The sequence below is a fragment of the Lepisma saccharinum genome, chromosome 6, assembly GCF_977018435.1.
Source record: "Lepisma saccharinum chromosome 6, izLepSacc3.1, whole genome shotgun sequence".
NCBI lineage: Eukaryota > Metazoa > Arthropoda > Insecta > Zygentoma > Lepismatidae > Lepisma > Lepisma saccharinum.
In genome coordinates, this window is record NC_139234.1 from 40,613,379 (window position 1) to 40,634,874 (window position 21,496).

Here is a 21,496-nt window from a genome sequence, read left to right on the forward strand (position 1 = left end):
AACACTCGCCGGTCTCCGTGGCGGAGTGGTTAGCACATCGCGCCACAACGCCAGGGGTTTCGGGTTCGAATCTCGGCCTGGGCATGGAAGTTTATGAGTGTCCATTCATCAATTTCATCATATCATCACTCATCCCCATCTTCGCAAATTACCCAAAAGTGGCACAAAAAGCGATGTAAAATAATGGAAAATCTATCAATCAATCATTCTTCCAACACTTGGCTCGTGGAGGTCCCTGCCTAAACTTTGACACATTTTTAATGCAGCCTTTGAATTTGTGTAATTTGTTTTTACTCCTCTTGAAAGTTTGGACAAGAAATCCTTATTTGAATGATGTTATAGCGATGTGAACATCAAATACATATTGTTTGAGGAAATACCAAAACCAAATAGTGTACGTACAGTTATCAGCATATATAGGAAATCCTGGAGCCACCAATGGGAAAAACTGACTTTAGTTCATTTGTACCTCATTTCCTTTCCTGCAAGCGGTCATATTTGTGCAGTAAAGGCTTTTCACGATGTTCACTAAATCGTTCGAAAAGTAAGACTACATTCAAATTGACGCGACTTGCAGTTGGGAGGACGACGACTCTCTGTATTAATTTCGGTACAGCTTTAATGAGAACACGCATTGCACACACATAACCATACCTTTGCACATTAGCTTTCTTTATATATATATGGGTTCTGCACAACGCTTGCGTCATTTTCGCCCTGTGGGCCGGAGCGGAGGCTTGCTGGAATGTCCATTGCGTATCGCCGAAGTGCTGCTGGGCCCACGGAAGGACGACGTTCTCGAGAATGTTGCGACGGTACACTTCTTGGTTGATTTTGACCCCTTGATCCACGAAAACCGGGGCCGTCTTGCCGCTTGCGCAAATTCCGCCCCACACCATGGCCGACTGCGGCTTTTGACTGTGTTCGTCTATGGTTGAGGTACCGGGAGCCTCTGCAGACCAGGTCCTGTTGTTTTGGTGTTGTGCGCCTGCTCCATGGTGAACAGTTTCTCGTCTGTGAAGAGAATGCGCTCCCATTGCTGACCTGCGGCCCGGCGCTTCAGAGGGAGGCATCTTTTGAGTCGCAGGCGCTTGTTTTTCTCCGCGAGAAGCTGAACTTTTTGGAGCTTGTATGCCTTGAGGTTGAGGTTCTTTTTCGCCATTTGCCGCACCGATTCGCGATTGATCCCGATCTCACGGGCGACTTTTCTCATGGAGACCCTCGGATTTCGCTGAACTCGCTTTTTGATGATCTTCCGGTTCTGGGACGTGTTGACGGTACGCTTTCTTCCTCTTCCGGGACGGTCGCCTTCATGGCCGAGCTCCTTGAATCGCCGAAACTGCGCCTGAGACTGTCATTTTTGGAACACCCAGCAAACGAACAATTTCACATTGACGTTTTCCTTGACGCCACAGTTCCAAAATTGCACTGCGTTTGGTTGACAGTCTGAAACACAAAGACTGTAATCGTTATGAAGCCGAAACAACAGGTACAGTTACAAAAGACTATGGAGAATCCAATAACACAACAATTATTTGGCTACGGTACACTACATTCTTGGCAGGATACGCCAAACTTTGTACGGGTTATTTCTTGTCACCCTGTATATATATATATATATATATTTGCAATTCTTTCATCATGCAAGACTCTCCTTCAAAAGTTTGGCGTCTTTGGAGCTCATAAACATACATCGTGCCTCGTTTTGCAGTCCTTGCTTTTATGGGCAGTTCATAGCAGCCCGTGACCCCATGCCACTTGCGGTCCTGTCTCGATCGTTTGAGTTGCAAGGAGGAGTGGGACTTCGACGTGCGAGGTAATATGAGGCGTGGCTCATAAACTGAAGCCATAACGAACGCTGCAAACCCACTCGGGAAATCTTACACCTCGATGGTGCTTTGGTGCAGTTGGACCTCTTGCCTGTCACTGATCCACGGGTTCATTATGATGTATTTAATGAATCTTATGAACTTGAACACCGCTACAGTTTCTTTGAACCAACCTTAAACTGGGGGAAAACCTGCACCACAAAGGGTGTCAAAGAGTGCAGCGAAACATGCAAAGTCAGTGCTGTCTCACAGAAGTGTGGAAGAAGTTTACTTATTTTTATTTAAGTGTGTGATCTTAGTTGTCTAAGTTAAACGTTAATGTAGTTACAAAATTATTGAAAAGGAATTCCAAATGCCGTAAGAACACATATCTTTCTTAACTATAGCGAGAGAGGTGTTATAGTTATCATTATGTATAGTAAATATAAAAGGAAGGGAAAATGTCTACTGCATTTCCAACAGAGATAAGACAAAACAACAAATGATCGATATTAGAAAATACTTTTATGATGTGGACCTCTGTTCGTAAGGACAAAATAAAATAATTATTATTATACTGAGAGTTGTGTCATACTTTTCAAAAGTTTAAATGTATAAATATCCTGCAAAAATACAAGGGCTATTTTGTAAAATGCAAGTGCAAAACCAAACATTTTAGCGTTTGGATATATTAACAATTGTCCATGCTAGAAAATGAAAATATAAACAGAAATAATAAACAAAGATATACAGTTTTACTACTTTCAATGGTAATTAACGAAGCTTGGGATATGGAAAATGAAGTTTGTATAATTGTAAGTTTCCGAATAAATTAAACCTACTTTGTGAAAAGGGAAAAATACTAATAATGTATGCAATCTTACGAACAACTAACACCTGTATATATTTTGTTGCGTACACTGTAAATAGGAAACTGTTACGTTCAATAGAGATAGCCAGATGATCATATCATTATTATGAAGTTTGATTCCTGAAATGCACATTTCTCAAAGTTATTAAATTTATAATATCATAATAAAAATGCATTGTGTACTTAGTTCGATTACTAAGTGTTGACAGATCCGAGTATAGTACACGTATCTTGCCGTACTGTTTATTCTCTAGAGCTTTGACAGAATTCTAACCAGCCCTAAAATGTTTCAGATACAAATATGATTACTGCTAAGGCTGCAGTTGCATAAACATGCAATCGTTTCATGTACAGACTCAATTCAGAATGCCCATTTCCGCCATCATTGCATCACCCCGGTCTATGCGCGAGCAAGGAAAAGAAACTTCAATCACAAGGCCATCGTCTCTTCTTCTAATTACAAGTCTGTGCGACTCTAACCTACGTCACATGAAAATTCTGGAAAAAGAAACTGACGAGGCCACCTTTGTATTACACCTTATCCACAGACAATTATTATTTATTTATTTATTTATTTGGGATTACCTTTTTTTGAAATTTCTTTCATATCAATAGACAATTCTTAAAACCAGAAAAACTATATTGGAAAATATTGTGTATCTGAAGAATATTATACACACACACAATATTGCGCATTACATACACAATATTAACAGATTTCAGGAATCAGCGCGATATCTTAATCTCGTACGTTTAAAATATATATATATTTCCATATTTATCTGATGTATTCTATAATATATATGAAACTGGGTAGCATTATTAGCATAAGTAGTTCCCATCTGTATTTCATTAACCTGTGCCTAATTAGTAGAAAACAACCACCTCTGTTGTACATGTTCCTCATGGATAGAACTCTTGTGCATTTAACATTTTCTGATCTAATTATTGCATTGTTTAATCTAAAGCCTTCTAAAACATGAGAGGGTTTTTGTTTTTAGTTATTTTCTTTCTGTTTCATCTGATGAAGGAGATTAATGCATGTGAGTATGAGTGTTAAAATACCTTTAAAGAAAATCACTGACTGTAGTGTTGTTAATGGTATATCCAATATTATACTGAATATCCTCTTTAGTTTTCCTGTTTGTGTTGGTAGAGGATAAAGAGGGGGATCACCAAGTGATTCCAAGAGATATTTAAGTCTAAAGATAAAGGTAACGATTAGATAAGCCGGAGACACATTTCTTGAAATTTACAGTAGAAAAGAAGAGAAAATACTTACGGAATTGAGTTCTTCTGGACTTTCTGAAGCCGCGGAAATTGTTTTCTCGAATCGTTCAACTTATTTGGCCTGTAAGTAAAGTATTTTTCGTCATTCATGCATCTCCGTTGCACGATAGCTCGTGCCAACATTACCGTCGACTACGTGAATCAAATGTTCCGTGCGTTCCATTACGTAATCTCCTGTCAAAGCAGCAACCACGCGGTAGTTTTACAAGATGACGTGTCAACGGGATTTTTTTTTCCAATTTAATTTTCGATGTTTGCCTAAACTAACTGAACCTAACATAACCTTCCGTGAATGGTTTGTGGATTAATAACAATCATTTTCGGTTAACAAATGTTAGTGTAACAACCACGCGGTAGTTTTACAAGGTGACGTGTAAGCGGTTTTTTTTCCAATTCAATTTTCTATGTTTGCCTAACCTAACTTAACCTAACCTAACCTTCCGTGAATGGTTTGTGGATCAATTTTCGCTTAAAAACCTTTTGTGAATAGTTTGTGCGGCATTTATCGGTTCATAAGTTTGGAAACACTGCACATCAGCTGTCGATATTGCATATCAGTTGACGATAGACAACGTGAGTCAAGATTTGCCCGTCGAATTAGCAACGGCCAATAAATAATTATAATGTTAAAAATAACATTTTTTTAATGGAAAAAAAGTGATCCAAAGTTGAAAAATGTTCCGCTATGCATATGAGGTAAGTAGAAATGAATTTTATTTGAAAATAAACGAGTTAAATGTGTCTCCGGCTTATCTAACTGGTACCAAGATGAATCTCAATTAAGAGTAAATCGAAACTTTGGTGCCTAAAATTAAATGAATGTGTCTCAGTGAAGGCTAAAATTTATCACCTAACTTAATACTAATACGAGGAGCAAATTACAGTCAATAAATGTATAAAATTATGCTATTACCTCCTCTCTTCCCTCCGGATAATGAAAACAAACTTAAATCTTCACTGAACATAGTGAGAGTTTGCTGAGAGAAATGTTATTCGCTGCATTCTCTCCTAGATATCATTAACGTGTTATTATCTGATAGAAACCCTTAAAGAACAATTGGAAAGGATTCACTCAAAATTAATTAAAAAATAAGAAAAAAATAGCTCCAAATCTGCTAACTTCATCTCCTTGTATATATATATGTATTATATTGTAGCTATTGAACAGGAAATGCTCCTTGGTTTAGGAAACGAAACGCGAACGATATAAACTTTCTTTTCTTAATATTTTTTTCAGTACACAGCATTCCAATAGTTACGTACGTTTGTAGAATTATTTTTTGTGTAACCTATACGAGCTTATGCAGCAGTAGATTTTATTGGTAGTAGCGGTTGTTTGTTGTTTGTTATGTAGACAAAATTTTCTAAAACGCGAATCAACTTCAGAATATCTTATCACAGAGAACCACGACCAGCAAACAGTATTAAGGAGTGATATATAAAAAGTTTATGGAGATCAACACTGTTTCTATAGTAGATACCTATTGTAAACGGTCGATTGGCAAATCAGGAGCGCCCGGTTAGGTTCTGTACACTTAGCTTGAACTTGAATATTAGCACAACGGTCCGAATACCTACCCAAGAATTAAAATTGATCCTGGATGTTAGTCTTCAACTACCAGCTATTGACCTTCAACTGCCAGTAAAGTATGGACAGTGCTCCGCAACGATTACCATGAACTCCACTTCTGATGAGGAATCTCACTTGTACACCGCATTGAACACAGTCGTTTACTGACCTCATGATAAATGATCTCATTGTTAGTTTAGGTATTTTCAGAAAGCCATATACATCAAATTTATTTAATGCGTGTGTGTTATTGGCCTTTGCCAAGAATCAGGTTCACAGTTTGACGCATTTTTATATATCGTCTGTGAAGGTAACGGCAAAGTGCATCGCATGATGCAAGTGAATATTTATTTCTGTGCCGACCGTTAGTTTAATGCATCAGTTGATGCAGGAGCATCATGCTTCACAATCTCTTAAGACTTTGGTCTGAGCTACATACCTACTTCATGCATTTTTTTGATTCAAGTGGTGCATTTAGTATTCTGATGTGTTACTGCTTTCTTCATTAGTCTTAATGTAATGAAATTCTAGTGTTAAATAAATCTCAATGAGGATAATGACAGTTCCATTAAAAAAACAAGATACAGTTACACTAAATAAAAATATCATCTATGGCCGTCGTTAAAGGTACACACGTAGCTTTTACTGCAACTGAAGAAATCCCCCTTTTGAAATTCATAGATACACTACTACCTATAAATCATATATGTATAGAACACCACCCTATCTTAAAACATGTGATGTAAACTATAATTAGCTATTAATATTTGTGAAACAGAATGTAAATAACGAAACTTCACTTCACTAAGATTATTTGGCGACAGAAGTCTCGTACACGTATTATACGAAACAAAGATTTCATGAAATTAGACTTACTTTACAAATTTTGGGATATATTAAGAGAATAAGTAAATCATTCATGTACTATTTTCCTCTCATTAATGTCTTTCTCTCTTTTAGTAGAATGTTATATTTGTAAATATCCAGTAGACTACAAATGCAAAAAAGCAAGTACGTCTGAAAAGGTCATATGCACATTGGGAACCTGTAAGACTATCCTCATAAAAAGTAAAGAACAAAATGGTAAGAGTATAAAAAAAGGTAACTTTTTTATTAATAAAGACAAACAAATATTCTTTTAAGTATTTAAAAAAAATATAATGTTTCTATACAATAAAGTTGCTGACTAAGGCAGTTTTTTAAAAATTAAAAGCTTTCAACTTTTAATAAACTTCCTTGGTCAGCAACTTTAGTGTATTTAATATGGAAACAAGGCTTAATTGTGCTACAAACAATGTTTCTGTTAGTTACCTTCAAATAAGTTCTGTGCTTAATTATAACCGTAAATATAATTTATTAAATTTAATACAGGATCATTCCATGTCAGATCAACCGGGGTCTGTCTGAACCTTCCATCTCAGAAATATATAATTTTTCGTGCAGTGGTAGTACCAGTAAAGTTGACGAAAACTGCCAAATTTCAGATTTTTTTGGCTCTTAGTTTTTGAGTTATTGACTTTCAAAAATGTTTAAACAGCTGTAGATCAAAAACTATTTGACCTGGAGAGCTCAAATTAGTGTTATTCTCTTCTGCTTTTAATGAGCTTTAATTTGAAATGCAATCTGACTGTGGTATTTGAATTGTGTAATTTTTAAAAAAACTCGAAAAAATGTTTTTTTTAAATCAGAAAAAATCATTTTTAATTTTTTTGAAAAAAGTATATGTTTTTGAAGACATCAATTGACTATTTGTGTGCAAATTTTCATAATGGGACGGCAATGGGTTCCTATGGAATTTAATTTTTTTGTATTGTAATGTGTGGGAAATTTGCTAAATTTGTTTACTTCCATCCACAATTATATGCTGGGTTGTTGATGTTGAAGTCTTCATATTAGTATATTTTATAATTCTTCGGCTACATATAACACGAAAATACCTAAAAAGTATCACTTTTAATATCAGGTAAGCAAATTGAAAAATGTACCAGGGGAATTCATTAAACCGTAGAAGAGCAACGAAGTGTTATTCTTTTTTGTGGTCAGATGGAGTAAAACCTTCTGAAATCTACAGCAGAATTAAGGTTCAGTACGGAGAGAATTGTTTAAGTCAGGGTAAAGAGTACTAAGTTAACGGAATCGCTGATCGATCTGCTGTTCACTGACTCAGTTGCCACGCAAATTGGCCTCCCACTCCGATGTTCATCACTGACATTTCGTCTTCCGTCTTTAAATCTTTCCACCCGCTCATACGCTCTCCCCTGACTTAAACAATTGTCTCCGTACTGAATCTTCATTCTGCTGTAGATTTCAGAAAGTTTCACTCCCTCTGTCCACGAAAAAGAATAACACTTCGTTGCTCTTCTACGGTGCAAGTCAACAGTGAAGCGGCCATGTTGTACGCGCTACTGCCAGGGACGGCGCTACATAGGGGCTAGGGATGCTCAAGCCTTCCCAAACTAGGCCTCAGCCCCCCCTGTAGCCCCCTAACAACAAGCTGGAACGAATATTTGGTCCGTCGCCAGAAAATATGACTCCCCTTTAAAATAATTTACAATAAACTGCGATTTGGGAACGCAAAAGGGGGAAATAATATACACGTGAAATATGAGCCAACATCAGAAGGGGAGGAGAGAATATCACACCGTGAAATGCAGCCCCCCTGGTAAACAAAACCATATAATACAGGGCGAACGATTCTCAGCCCGCGAAATATGGTCCCTCCGTGCGAAACAATGTCGATAGTGCTTACCGTGGGGAAGAAATATCACCCCGTGAAATATGCCCCCCCCCCCCTTTGCGAAACAAAACTGTTCCTCTCCCTCTCCGCACTAAAAATAAAGAGGTGACAAGGATGTCTGATATGCCTTTAGTTCCACATGTAATATTTTTTAAAGTAATGGGCAGTGTTTAGATAAAGCAAATTAGCAATGTTTGTGAAAAACTGTGATAGATTTATCCATAGCTACATGAACGACTTCTACTGGACCTGCTCTTCTGGAACTTGCCAGAAATGTCAGATTTGCAATCTTGCGTTGTGAATGTATCATTTGAAGAGATCCAAAGTATAATTTTAGCATTATTTTGTCGTCGACGTGGTAAAAGCCAAATTAGGGAGACCATTGAATAACCTGAGAAATTGAATTTAATTTAATATCTTAGGCAAGATTCAGGTTTACTCAATAATATCACAATATAAATTATAATATCCTTAACAAATATCATTAATACGACTCTATTTGTATTTCAGATATCATTCAAATAGCTCGTGAATGTGTTCAAGAGTTAAGTGGTGTTTCAGATTGCAGAAAATCACCCAAACTTGATGTGTACTATCAAACCTGCGGCACGTCTTTGTGCAATAAAATTGAGGATATACCACGTGCATGTAGTAAGGGTAATGCAATCGAACATAACATCTTTATTCTCTTGACTACATTGCTTCTGTTTGTAATCTTATGATTCATGTAATACATCCAAACGCTATTGGAAGATCTTTTTGTAAATAAAAAACAGCAATGTTCGTTTACCATAAAGCCAATTAATATCAATTAACATACTGATGACAATTTATCATAAAGGATAGAAGAATTTAGATGAAAATGCTTGTGAATATAATATAATTCGTGAACAAAGTAATACTAAATGCAATTTAAGGTTATTAGCAATGTTCTTTTCAATGCATGATATATGTTAATTTTTGACCGACTTACAAGCTGCTTACTATAAATCTACTTGAAAATAAAATTTGTTGTAAAGTTTTCTACCATTTGTGCACAAATTCTGTAGGATTGTTTGAATGATAGATTTGCTTTTTTTTTTTTTTTTTACTTTTGTGCCACTTTTGGATAATTTGAGAATATTGGGATGAGTGATGATATGATGAAATTGATAAATGGACATTGACAGACATCCATGCCCAGTCCAGGATTCAAACCCGGGACCCTGGTGTCGTAGCGCGATAGCCACGGGGGCGCAAATATCTGTAGCACAGTATTTCATTTTTTTACTACTGTTCTAAACCTATAGGGTAAAGTAACATTCAAAATAAATGGTGAATTAAATAAACTGACGAAGAAACAATAAAATGTCATTGTCTTATCCAGGATTTAAAACTAAGACCTGCATTTTCTAAAGATAATACACTGACCGCCTCATGAAGCTGGTTACAGAATAGAATAAGTGTATGTGCCATATTGTTTGGGCGTTCCTTATTGCATCATTTCTGGCCTTAATTCTGGAGTGTTTAATGTAGCCACCATGAAGCCAAAAATTGCAGGTTTGCCCCACTATATGTTTCTTCAATTCATCATTCGTAGACCCCATTGCGATCATTCTAGAGAGGTCAAATTGATTGATTTAGTGTTTTAAGTCCACTTTATGCACAGTAAGGCTAATCGGGACTGGACCTACAGTTTAAAAGTGAGATCCAAACCACTTGTGCCTCCACTTGGTAGAACCCGGGACTCCTTGATTACAAGGCGACGACGGTACCACTTCGCCTTCGAGAAGGCTAGAGAGTTAAAAAAAATTAATATAAACTAATATAATGAAACTTTACAAAATACAAGAAATATAGTAAGTATAATATGGATGCTACGCAACAATAAATATATACACGAATTAATAGAGAAACAGTCAACAATATTGAAAATTTTCCCTCAATACACATCATAATTTTACAGAACACTATGAATTGATTGATACATATCTAAGGAAATGAAATTTAAAATTCTAAAGTTCTTAAAAATCATATTTGCAGGTCTGTTGGGAAATAAAAACGTGCCATCGCATTGGAAATGAGCAATTATGACTTGAATCAAATATTGGCATAAATGATGCTTATAAGCATTTAAAAGATTAAATCCGATCGTTTACCAATGTTATTGATATTCCAAAATTATAACAGCGAAATATGTCCGAATTTCGTCTATAATTAGCTTTAGTAAAGAGCAACAAAATTAAATTCAGACACCTGTATCCTTAAATACTGTTCTGTGCATGTTGTTACAAGAGTTGGCTGACTCCGCGGCGATGGATGAACTCCTGTTGCAAATTGAAGACCCCGGTGCAAGAACCAGACAGCTCCAAATTATAAAAGTTTTCAGGAGACACGAAAAACTGAATAAAAGAATCAAATGTCGAAGAAGTAAGGGGTATTCACCTTCAATAGCTAGAAGCAACAGTAAGATACATATTGAAGTGTGCGGTCTCGATAACAACTGACGCACGCCACCGAGTGGCCGAACACTGAACTATAGCCGCTGCAAGAACCAGACTGCTCCAGGAGCTGTCTGCGATGATGCGCCGGCAGAAACACGCTAGAAAACTCTTTTCCATTCCTACTACGCAACAAATCTGTGGAGCTGTCTGATTCTTGCACCAGCAGATAGAGCATTTTTTTCACGATAGATTACGGCAAAGAAACAATTTTGACCAAAAAGTGAAGCTGTCTGATTCTTGCACCGGGCCTATCAATTATCAATGGCAAAGTTCCGCCACCGCCGTATAGAGTAAGGGAAGGCATGCATGTATTTTGTACACTGGTCCTTGAAAATATCGAAGCACACAACAGGAATTTCTGATCATAAATCATTGATTAAATTAGCTTTTGTTGTGATGAAAATGTTTCAACGTGCTGTTTAAAGGACGATTGAAGCTTATAATCCAGGTAATTCCTGTGGTTCGGAATTGACATTTCAGTAAGCTGTGGCTTTCAAACATCTTTCAGTGGGTTTTGTGGATATAACAATCATTCTTATACATTAGTTGGAATTATAACACCCTTATCATGAAGACGACAATGTTCAGCTTAGACGTGAAAAGTATGTTCCCGAGCATCAAGAGGGGACACGTTTTGGAAATTGTTAAAAAGAGAATGGGACAAGAAATTTTAGGAGAATGGGATAGTGAAAGCGCTGGAAACCATTTGGAATAACGGTTACAGTATAATGGGGGATAAAATAATGTTAATGAGTGAAGGACTGAATATAGGTTCTAGCCTAAGCCCAGCATTGGCTGAATTGGTTATGAATGAATGGGAAAAGAAAGTGATAGAAAAAGGAGGAGACAAAATAATTCTGTTTTGCAGATATGTGGACGATTGTTTTGGCATATGGAAGGGAACGAAGAGGCAGCTCGACATTTTTGACAAAGAAATACAAGATGAAGAAAGCGGGATATTATTGGAACTTGAAATAGAAGAAGAAGACAAGTTAAGCTACCTAGATATATTGATGAAAAGGAAGAGAGGACAAGAAATTGAAACCGCTTGGCATCAGAAGAAGTGCGCAGCAGGGGTATTCTGCCACAAAAGAATTGATGTAAGAGAGGTGACAAAAATAAATTTTATAAAGAATATGGAGGACAGAATAAAGAAAATATGCACGAAAGAATGTGAAGAAGAAGGCAAAATAAATGGAAACAGCTGGAAAAGAATGGCTATGAGAAGCAGGATAGACTGGACATAAACAGAAGAAGGAAGAAAAAGGGCAGGGGAGAATTGGAAGAGAAAGGAAAAGAGGAAGAGAAAGAGAAAGAGAGGAGGTTTGGAATAAGAAGTATGGGGAAGACCACAAAAAAGATATGCAAAGTGCTTAAGAAAGCGGGCATTAAAACTTACAGGAAGGGAGGAAGACGCATCTTAAGAATAGCGAAGAATGCAAACAAGAAAAAGGAAAACAGAGAAGACGAAGAGGAAGGGATTATCTACGAAGTGAAATGTAAAGAATGCCAGAGTGTGTACATAGGAGAAACGAAAAAGAGGCTGAAAGACAGGTTGAAACAACATAGGGATGATGTACAACTTAAGAGAGAGAGAAATGCGACATTTAAACACACGAGAGAAACAGGACATGACATAGAGTGGGATGAGGCTAAGCAGATAGAAAGGGAGAAGAGAGTAGTAGTGAGAAAATGAGACGAGGCCAAGGAAATAGAGAAGAAAGGTGAAGAAGACACAATGAACTGGAATGGGGGACTGAAGATAAACAAAGAATGGAAGAAGATGTTAGAAAGAGTGGAAAGGACAAGAGAGAAAGAGGAGAGAAGAAGGAAGAAGAATGAAGTAAAAAGAGCGTGAGATAAAGAGTCCAACCACATTCTAGATGGTAGAAAATACAGGGAAGTTATTTCAGTAGTTTACCAGGAGAGTGTCGGCCGCTCAGCATCCTTGCGACAAGGTACGTGCTTATTTCAATTGTAATTGTAACTGTAATTGTGAAAAGTGGAAACATTACAAAACAAGCTGTTTCTGTTACGAACTTCCTGTAACACAATTTGCCGGGACCTGTTGCATGAAGGCGCCGCTGAGCGGCCGACACTCTCGCGGTAAAATACTGAAATAACCTCCTTGTATGTTTAGCCTTTTAGGTGAAAGTACAGTTGACAAGGGAAAGCCACCTGCTACAATGTTCCAGAACAACTTTCTAATAGTCTGGAGGGGGAGTAATGTTTGTGTATATATATCGTCCTGTTTTGTACCTTGTTACATTTGTACTTCGTGCAGAGTCTGAAGAAGACCTTGCTATAAGATTGAAACGTTACGTTTAGTTTATGTTTTATAATAAAATTAATTTCTGCCTTGGTCAGCATATTGAGTTTTTCATTAGTTGGAAGTATTTAGATGACTAGATGGCTGTATCTGAACTTTCCCTGTCTCACATGTGGTAAGATTCAAGTATAGTCTTACAATGGTACATGAAATGTTGAAGGTCGCGGTATGATGTTGATCTTAGTAAAGTTGGACCACAGTGAAAAGAACCTGCGCAGAACTGCGTGTCCTTGCGCGTGAAGGACACGCAGTGAGAGCTGAAGTAGAGCAGACTACCTTATGACCCGAGACGATGGACTGGAGGAGAAGATGCGCGAATGCTTTTGCACGTAGATTCTTTTGTTTGTGGTCTCTGTATAGAGAACGTTGACATTGGAGAATGCAATTTAAGAGTGTTCAAATATTTATACGCATTCTTCATATGGTTATAAACAAGTCGTTACCGAAAGTCTTACTTGTAACTAGTTGTATGTCCAGGAATGTTGTAAGAGAAGGCAGCGTATTTTACCATCTCCTGCATATTTATTAATTTTATATTATTTGAAGGGAAAAAATCCCCCCCACAAATCTCGATGGCGCAACCTGCACCATGAAACCCCCCTGTGGGCACCCCTGCCAGGATTTATCAACAAAAAAATCACGATAGCAACAGGTTAAACTTGGCAAATTTATAAACAAAGAAAATCACACGAGGAAAGGATTTCTGTTTGTTGCTTTAATTTTGGACACTAGTGTAGTAGTTGAACATAACAATGTACTAGTAGTCCGGTAATAAAGTACTTTGTCTACTTACTGAATTACTTCTCGTTCCTGCCATTTTTGGCTAACATGAAAATTGGATATGAATGATGATATGATGAAGTTGAACAAGGGAAACTCACAAAGAACACCCATTCGGCTGAGATTCGAACTCTGGACCCCTGGCGTTTTAGCGCGCTGTGCTAACCACTCGGACACAGAGGTTGACCCCATTTTAATCGCACCTGTACATACATAAATACACATATAGCCTATATATGCACACACGATATGAAAACTGTCCCATTTTGCAGCCGCTCATACTTGACTCACTTGTCCAAGTGAATGCATTTATATTTCCTGTATTTCACTATATACCGCACACACACACTATACATATAAATACATATATAGTTATAAATGAGTCATTCCGTGCGAAATCAACACAGCCACGAACCTGACCATCTCCGATTTTCATGAAATTTGGGGAGTTGAAACTATGCATGGAACTTAGTAATGAAAATTTTTAGTCTCGTGCGTCTTGTAATTGTTAAATTATTCAAGGTCAAAGTTCGCAGGGGGTGAAGTGATATATTAAATCAGGCTAGAATTTCACGAGAAATGAAGCAGCGAAGGTTTTCCCAACTTATGTTTAGGCAGCAAAACTTTATACGCATATCTTTCACTTACGATATATGCACATTATAGTGTTGTCAATGTTCCTGTGAGGACATTCGCTGACGTCTCTCACACTCACATAGAACATTTGGCAATGTAGCAGGTGCAACATCATCGCAAGCAACAACTATGCCTTCTCTCAGATGGTCAATATCAGGGACTTTTAGTGCATGCACCATTCTCTTCAAATGTTTCTGAAGGTAAAATCCTTCTAAGATGTTAGATCTGGGGAATGTGCAGACCTTATAATAGATCCCCGTCTGCTCATCAATCTACCTACAAATTTACTATGAAGAAATTTCCACAATGTTCACATAGGGTGGTCACACACTGTCCTGTTTCAAAACTCTGGAAAAGTGCCATATCCCGTAAGCAAGGATGAAAAACCTGTTCACTTAACACATCCAAGAAGCCCTCACCATTTAAGGTTCCGTTGTTGAATATGGACCAACCATTCCCGTTCTCCATACACTATACCACATCATTAGCTAACCAGCAACAACCATTCGGCTGGGATCTGTCTACTGTATATTATCAAATCACAGGTATTGCCTATCATTTTTATTAACTTTACCGTGAACATAAAAATTAGCCTCTTCACTGTAGAACTTTTCATTCCAAAGGAAGTGTCACGTAATTGTTTGAGATACTTTTACCAATATTCTCCACTATTCAAGTAGGTTGGTGAATGTTGCTGATTAAAATCATATGCAATGGTGCGTATACTTCTTTCTCTCCCAAGATGTCAGCATGATCTCGACGAGTTCCTAACACGTTAGGAGCATTCTTAATACTTTGTTTTTAACACCTCGAAAAGAAGAAAATGATTACAAGCATGCAGTAATAAATTTTTGCTGGTTAAAAATACTTTGAAGAAACCTTCGCCGTTTCATTTCTCGTGAAGTTTTAGCCTGATTTGTATATCACTTCACCCCCTTTCCTTTGAAATTTTTGCGTTGAATTCAATATGACCGTCAACAATGTGCCGGACCTGCGCTTCACACACACACAGCTAGGGATCTCCCTGTGTCTAACCTATTTTTTTCATGACCAGGATAACTCCTTTACATTTTGTATGGGGTGTTAAAGGACTTTTGACTCATCATAGTTCATGTAATGAGGCTTTTATCAGTCACATAGTTACACATATTATTTCGTATCTTCTGATCCCATTGCAGTCCCAAAATGAGTTTTTGATATGTTTTATAGTATGGAATGAGGGACCAAATATATTTTTTTCACGATTTTTGGTGATGACATGTTTTGAGATATTCAAGGTCGAAGGTCAAGGTCACGTGACAAAATTATATTTTAATCGAAAGGTCTGCTTGTGATATATCACTGGAAAGCTTGTTCAATTCCCTGTACAATAAGCTTTGTTTGAGCTTCCTAGGTAAAATAGTGGCGGAGTTACAGCACATTTAGTATAGCTAAGCGGGCTCAAAAAGGGCAATTTATGCGAACTTTGACCTTGAATAATTTAACAATTACAAGACGCACGAGACTAAACATTTTCATAGTTACTAAGTTCCATGCATCGTTTCAACTTCCCAAATTTCATGAAAATCTGAGATGGTCAGGTTGGAAATTGCACATATCTGTGTTGATTTGGCATGGAATGACTCAAATATGAATGAGCGGATCATTCTCTTCCAACACTCGCCGGTCCTCGTGTCGGAGTGGTTAGCACATCGCGCTACAATGACAGGGATTTCGGGTTCGAATCGCGGCCTGGGCATGGATGTTTGTGAGTGTCCATTCATCAATTTCATCATATCATTACTCATCCCCATCTTCGCAAATTACCGAAAAGTGGCACAAAAAGCGATGTAAAATAAAGGAAAAATCTATCAATCAATCAATCTTCCAACACTTGGCTCGTGGAGGTCCCAGCCTAAACTCTGACACATTTTTAATGCAACCTTTGAATTTGTGTAATTTGTTTTTACTCCTCTTGAAAGTATGGACAAGAAATCCTTATTTGAATGATGTTATAGCAATGTGAACATAAAATACATATTGTTGGAGTAAATACCGAAACCAAATAGTGTACGTACAGTTATCAGCATATATAGGAAATCCTTTAGCTACCAATAGGAAAAACCGACTTTAGTTCATTTGAACCTCATTTCCTTTCCTGCAAGCGGTCATATTTGTGCAGTAAAGCCTTTTCAAGACGTTCACTTATTTCGTTCGGAAAGCGGCCACATTAACAGTCACACGACTTGCAGTTGGGAGAACGAACGACGCCTCTCTGCATTAATTTCGGTACAGTTTTAATGAGAACACGCATTGCACAAACATGACCACACCTTTGCACATTAGCTTTCTTTCTTTCTTTCTTTTTTTTTTTTTCACTTGTCTCATCATGCATGACTCTGCTTCAAAAGTATGGCGTCTTTGGAGCTCATAAACATACATCGTGCCTCGTTTTGCAGTCCTTGCTTTTATGGGCAGTTCATAGCAGCCCGTGACCTCATGCCAGTTGCGGTCCTGTCTCGATCGTTTGAGTTGCAAGGAGGAGTGGGACTTCGACGTGCGAGGTGATATGAGGCATGGCTCATAAACTGAAGCCATAACGAACGCTGCAAACCCACTCGGGAAATCTTACACCTGGATGGTGCTTTGGTGCAGTTGAACCTCTTGCCTGTCACTGATCCACGGGTTCATTATGATGTATTGGTTTGTGAGGGAGGGCTAACTGCCAGTCGAGGAGATATTAGGATCAACCCTTTAATGCCCAATCCTCAAGTTCCAATTGACCCATCTAGTTCGCCGCACTTTTTGACTCTCTTTGCACCCACTAAGGGGCTAGTTGGTTGCAGCACCGAGTCGTCTACTTCGTTCATTTGGTTTCGAGTCATGTATTTGGTGTCGAGTAATGTATTTGGTGTCTGTACCTTTTTACGATCTGGAGAGGTGTACAGTGTGGTGTATGATCATGTGGTGTGTGCTAATCAATCAAATGGACGTTGAAAGCAGCAGACCGGCATGTGTTGAATCTTATGAACTTGAACACCGCTACAGTTTCTTTGCACCAACCTTAAACTGGGGTTAAACCTGCACCAGACCGGGTGTCAAAAAGTGAGAGGTGTGGACGAAGTTTACTTATTTTTATTTAAGTATGTGATCTTAGTTGTCTAAGTTAAACGTTAATGTAGTTACAAAATTATTGAAAAGAAATTACAAATGCCGTAAGAACACATACCTTTCTTAACTATAGCGAGAGAGGTGTTTTATTTATTATTATGTATAGTAAATATGAAAGGAAGGAAAAATGTCTACAGCATTTCCAACAGAGATAAGAAAACACTAAATGATAGATATTACAAAATACTTTTTGATGTGGACCTCTGTTCGTATAAGGACAAAATAAATGATTATTATTCAGGGTGGCTACAAACAAGCAGAAATAAAATTCCCTGACTTTTCCAGATTTTCCAGGACAAAATTTACATTTTTATCTGACAATTATAAACCAAATCCATGTTCTTGCAAATGGAAATAAGAAAGTCATACAGATCCAGGTATGTATTGCATTAAGTACCCATATTATCTTTCAAGAAATATACTTCATTTCCCTATGATTTGCATTCAAGCTGCAAATTTCGAATTTTAAAAATTATTATAATTCACAAGCTAGGGAAGGATTAGGGAATTTTATCTTACGCAGTAAGTTTAAAATAAAATACTTGATTATTTTTAAAGTTACGACTAAATGAGGTTAAAGTGAAGTGTGATTGATGAAAAAAGAAGTTTTGTAATTTATCAATCTCCTTAGCCTTTCTCGTTAGTACATGTTGATATTTCCACTGAGGTTGGGAACCCTCTGCTTGCAAGAACCATGAGCGCAGACTTATTTTTTGATGCATATACCTACTTTTCTTTTATCTGTGAAGCAAACAACTTAACTCTTGCACATAAGTGAAACAATTGATTCGTACAAAACAATGTGTCATATTTCCTTCATTATCAATGGGATGCCTCCTTCAGTACAAACATTCGCAGTATATCCAAGTGAAATACTGTGAAACTGACTACATGCAGTTATATCATTATTGCTGGCGAAAAGCGTATATAGGGACATATTAAAAATTTAATGCAAGCAATTTATAGAAGGAGAATCTACCTCCTTGTACAGGTGCCTGATTTAGCTAATCAAATATTAAAACAGGAACATACTATTGATAACAGCTTCCAAAAGTTTAAACATGAGAGGCATCCAAAAAAAAATCCAATGGTGTCTGTACGCGACGCTAGTGGATGGACCGCGACACGCATATGTAGGCAGGAAAAAGTGGTTGCAATCTGGTGGAGTCGCAGCTCAACCATTTTAGGTTAAAGATGACAACTCTCATACAGTCTCGCACCGACTGCGAGGTACATGTGGTAATCAGATTGTTGCACGCTCAGAATCCAGCATATAGCCACCAGTAATTGTGTGAGATGTACAGGCCGGACGTCGTGAGCGATAGTATGGTCAGACGATGGTGCAGACAATTCAAGGAAGGCCAATCCAATGTGCACAACCCCATACAACTGAGAACATGTGTGCTCTTTTGCATGAGAGATCTTGGACCACAGTTCGGGCTTTGCATGTACCGACTTTCATCTTTTTGTTCAGCCGAAGAGGTGTCTGGCAGGACAAGGTTTTGACAGTTACACTGTTGTACAATAAAGGGTTTCTAAAAAAATACGGGCATTTTTGAAATGGTAAATAAAAGAAGAAGATGAACTCCGAACTAAGTGTATTCATGGTTATGATATAGGGTATTACATTACTAAATTAATTCACTGACAGTCACAAGATGGTCTCATGTCTTCAAGATGACTACCGTTTTTGCGTAAACATTCCTGAAGCCGTCTAGGAACATCGTGCATGGCTCGACGTAACAGATGCCCCAGGAATCTGGTTGATTTCCTTGATGATTCGTGTCTTCAGTTCCTCAACTGATGCAGGTCGATGTTCGAACACCTTTGTCTTGAGATAACCCCACAAAAAGAAATCGCAGACCGAGAGATCTGAGAACTGGAATTTCGTATTCAATAAACTTTGGAAACACAATTCTCGTGTGTAATTTTTATTAATTTATAATTCTGCAGAAATCTGCTAAATATTTGGCTGCACAAGTTACCGTGAGCATAGGCTACAAATTTTTAAAAACATTTTTCGTGTTATTTTTAGTGCACTCACGTACATGCAAAAGAAGTGAAAGTGAAAAAAATACTAATGCAACAAGCATAATTAACCTAACTCGAAACACCTAGATGCTAAGAACTCTAAATTTAAATGACCTAACCTACTAATTCACGTATTCCAAGTTTAAACATCAGTGTGTGTTACATTAATTACTAAATACGACAATTTAATTCTAACTGTACAAGGGTGTGTATCAAAATCGTATTAGTTAACTGACGTGTAAACTCGGTGTGTGTATAATATAAAAACTTGCAATCTAAACTTGAGCCACATTACGAATTTGAGAGTTTGGAAAGCTTTTAAACCGATAGTCGTTGACCATATACATATTATAACTTTTCATTCATTGACATGTAAGTTAATAATTAAAGTCTCCCTTTGTACTTGTAACATTTTGAACAGGTTTAGATAATATCCCGCTCTCCTACACTTCCACGCAGGTTATAGATTAATATATAGCCAATATATTATATGGCAATCACATTCACCGACTGTACAAGGGTTCATGACATTTAAATAGCAAATTTTCACTTTAGGAATTGGTTTATGATTTCGTATTACATTTCCAGACATGTTAAATGCTGATATTTGACACGAATACATATTTTTTATTTAGTTCTTTAATTCCATAGCAATAATCATAGAGATCTTGCTGTTTAGACAGAAATATTGATAATGTTCAGTATATGTTAAACTTATAACTCGAATAATATTTCTGCATTTAACAAGAAAGAATGTTGACCGTGATTTGTGCGTCAATATTATTGTGTGAAGGTAGTCGAAAACTGTATAGTTCAAGGTATAAAGGCCACGTATTTACTTTTTAGTCACGTACAGACATTCAGTTATCAAGAATATATTATGTTCCAGTTTAAAAGCGTTATTTGCACGATGATAAACATGACATCCATGAATGGAATTTATGACTTCGTTCTATTCTCGGACTATTTCACAAATATATTGTGTATATTTTTGTACCTTTGCACTCAGCCTGAACGATAAATTTCTCGTAAGGGACAAACGGATTTCATCAAATTTACAGGAGAAACTGCTTACCGAATGCAGTTTCTTTATACTTGTGGAAGTTCGGGGAAGTGTTTTCTCGCATTGTTCATTGAATTTTGCTGGTAAATCATCTATTTTTCGATATAAATGTGTGATCGATGCACGAAAGCTCTTGCATCCATTTACTTCCAGGTGGATGTAGCCTGTGTGCGATGACGTAATCCCGGTCAGTGTTTCCAAACATGTGTTTTTGTAACTGAAGAAGGTACGTTTCCGCAAATGGTTTGTGGGGCTATGTGTCAATGGTTCGTGGGGCTATGTGTCAATGGTTCGTGGGGCTATGCGAGAATGGTGTGTGAGGTTACGCATATTTTTTTTAAACCAATTTTTAACTATTGTAACCTATATGTGACCCTACCTAACCTAACCTTACCGGAAATGGATCATGGGGCTATGTATGAATGGTTCGTGGAGTTATGCGTCAATGTTGTGTGGGGCTATGTAGGTATTTTTGGGTGCAGTGGGGTGGAAACACTGCATGCCGAGTTCGGTAGTCAAACTGTGACCGCCATTTTGTGTGTTACCGAAGGCAAAAAGAAACGAAGAAAACTAACTCGATATGTCGCAAGTAGAGCTTATTTTCGTGAAATAAGCGAAATGCCACCTTCAGCAATGTTTCTCAATGCAGAATACGTAAGTACGAATATTCAAATGAAATGAACTAGCAAATTTCAGCTGTCTGTCCCTTACGATAAATTTGGTACTGCGCATATAATCTTCCAATATG

At 37.4% G+C, this 21,496-nt stretch overlaps 1 protein-coding gene across 1 annotated transcript in view; it reads left to right on the plus strand.

The window, feature by feature from the left end:
- The window catches only part of LOC145989341 (uncharacterized), a 29,471-nt gene extending 20,424 nt beyond the window's left edge, over nt 1-9,047 (plus strand). The window contains exons 2-3 of the mRNA XM_083124674.1: nt 6,500-6,622; nt 8,787-9,047. Of these exons, the coding sequence (XP_082980800.1) occupies nt 6,500-6,622; nt 8,787-8,998 (335 nt within the window). The 3' untranslated portion in view covers nt 8,999-9,047. The remainder of the gene's footprint in view (nt 1-6,499; nt 6,623-8,786) is intronic.
- Nucleotides 9,048-21,496: the final 12,449 nt, after the last annotated feature.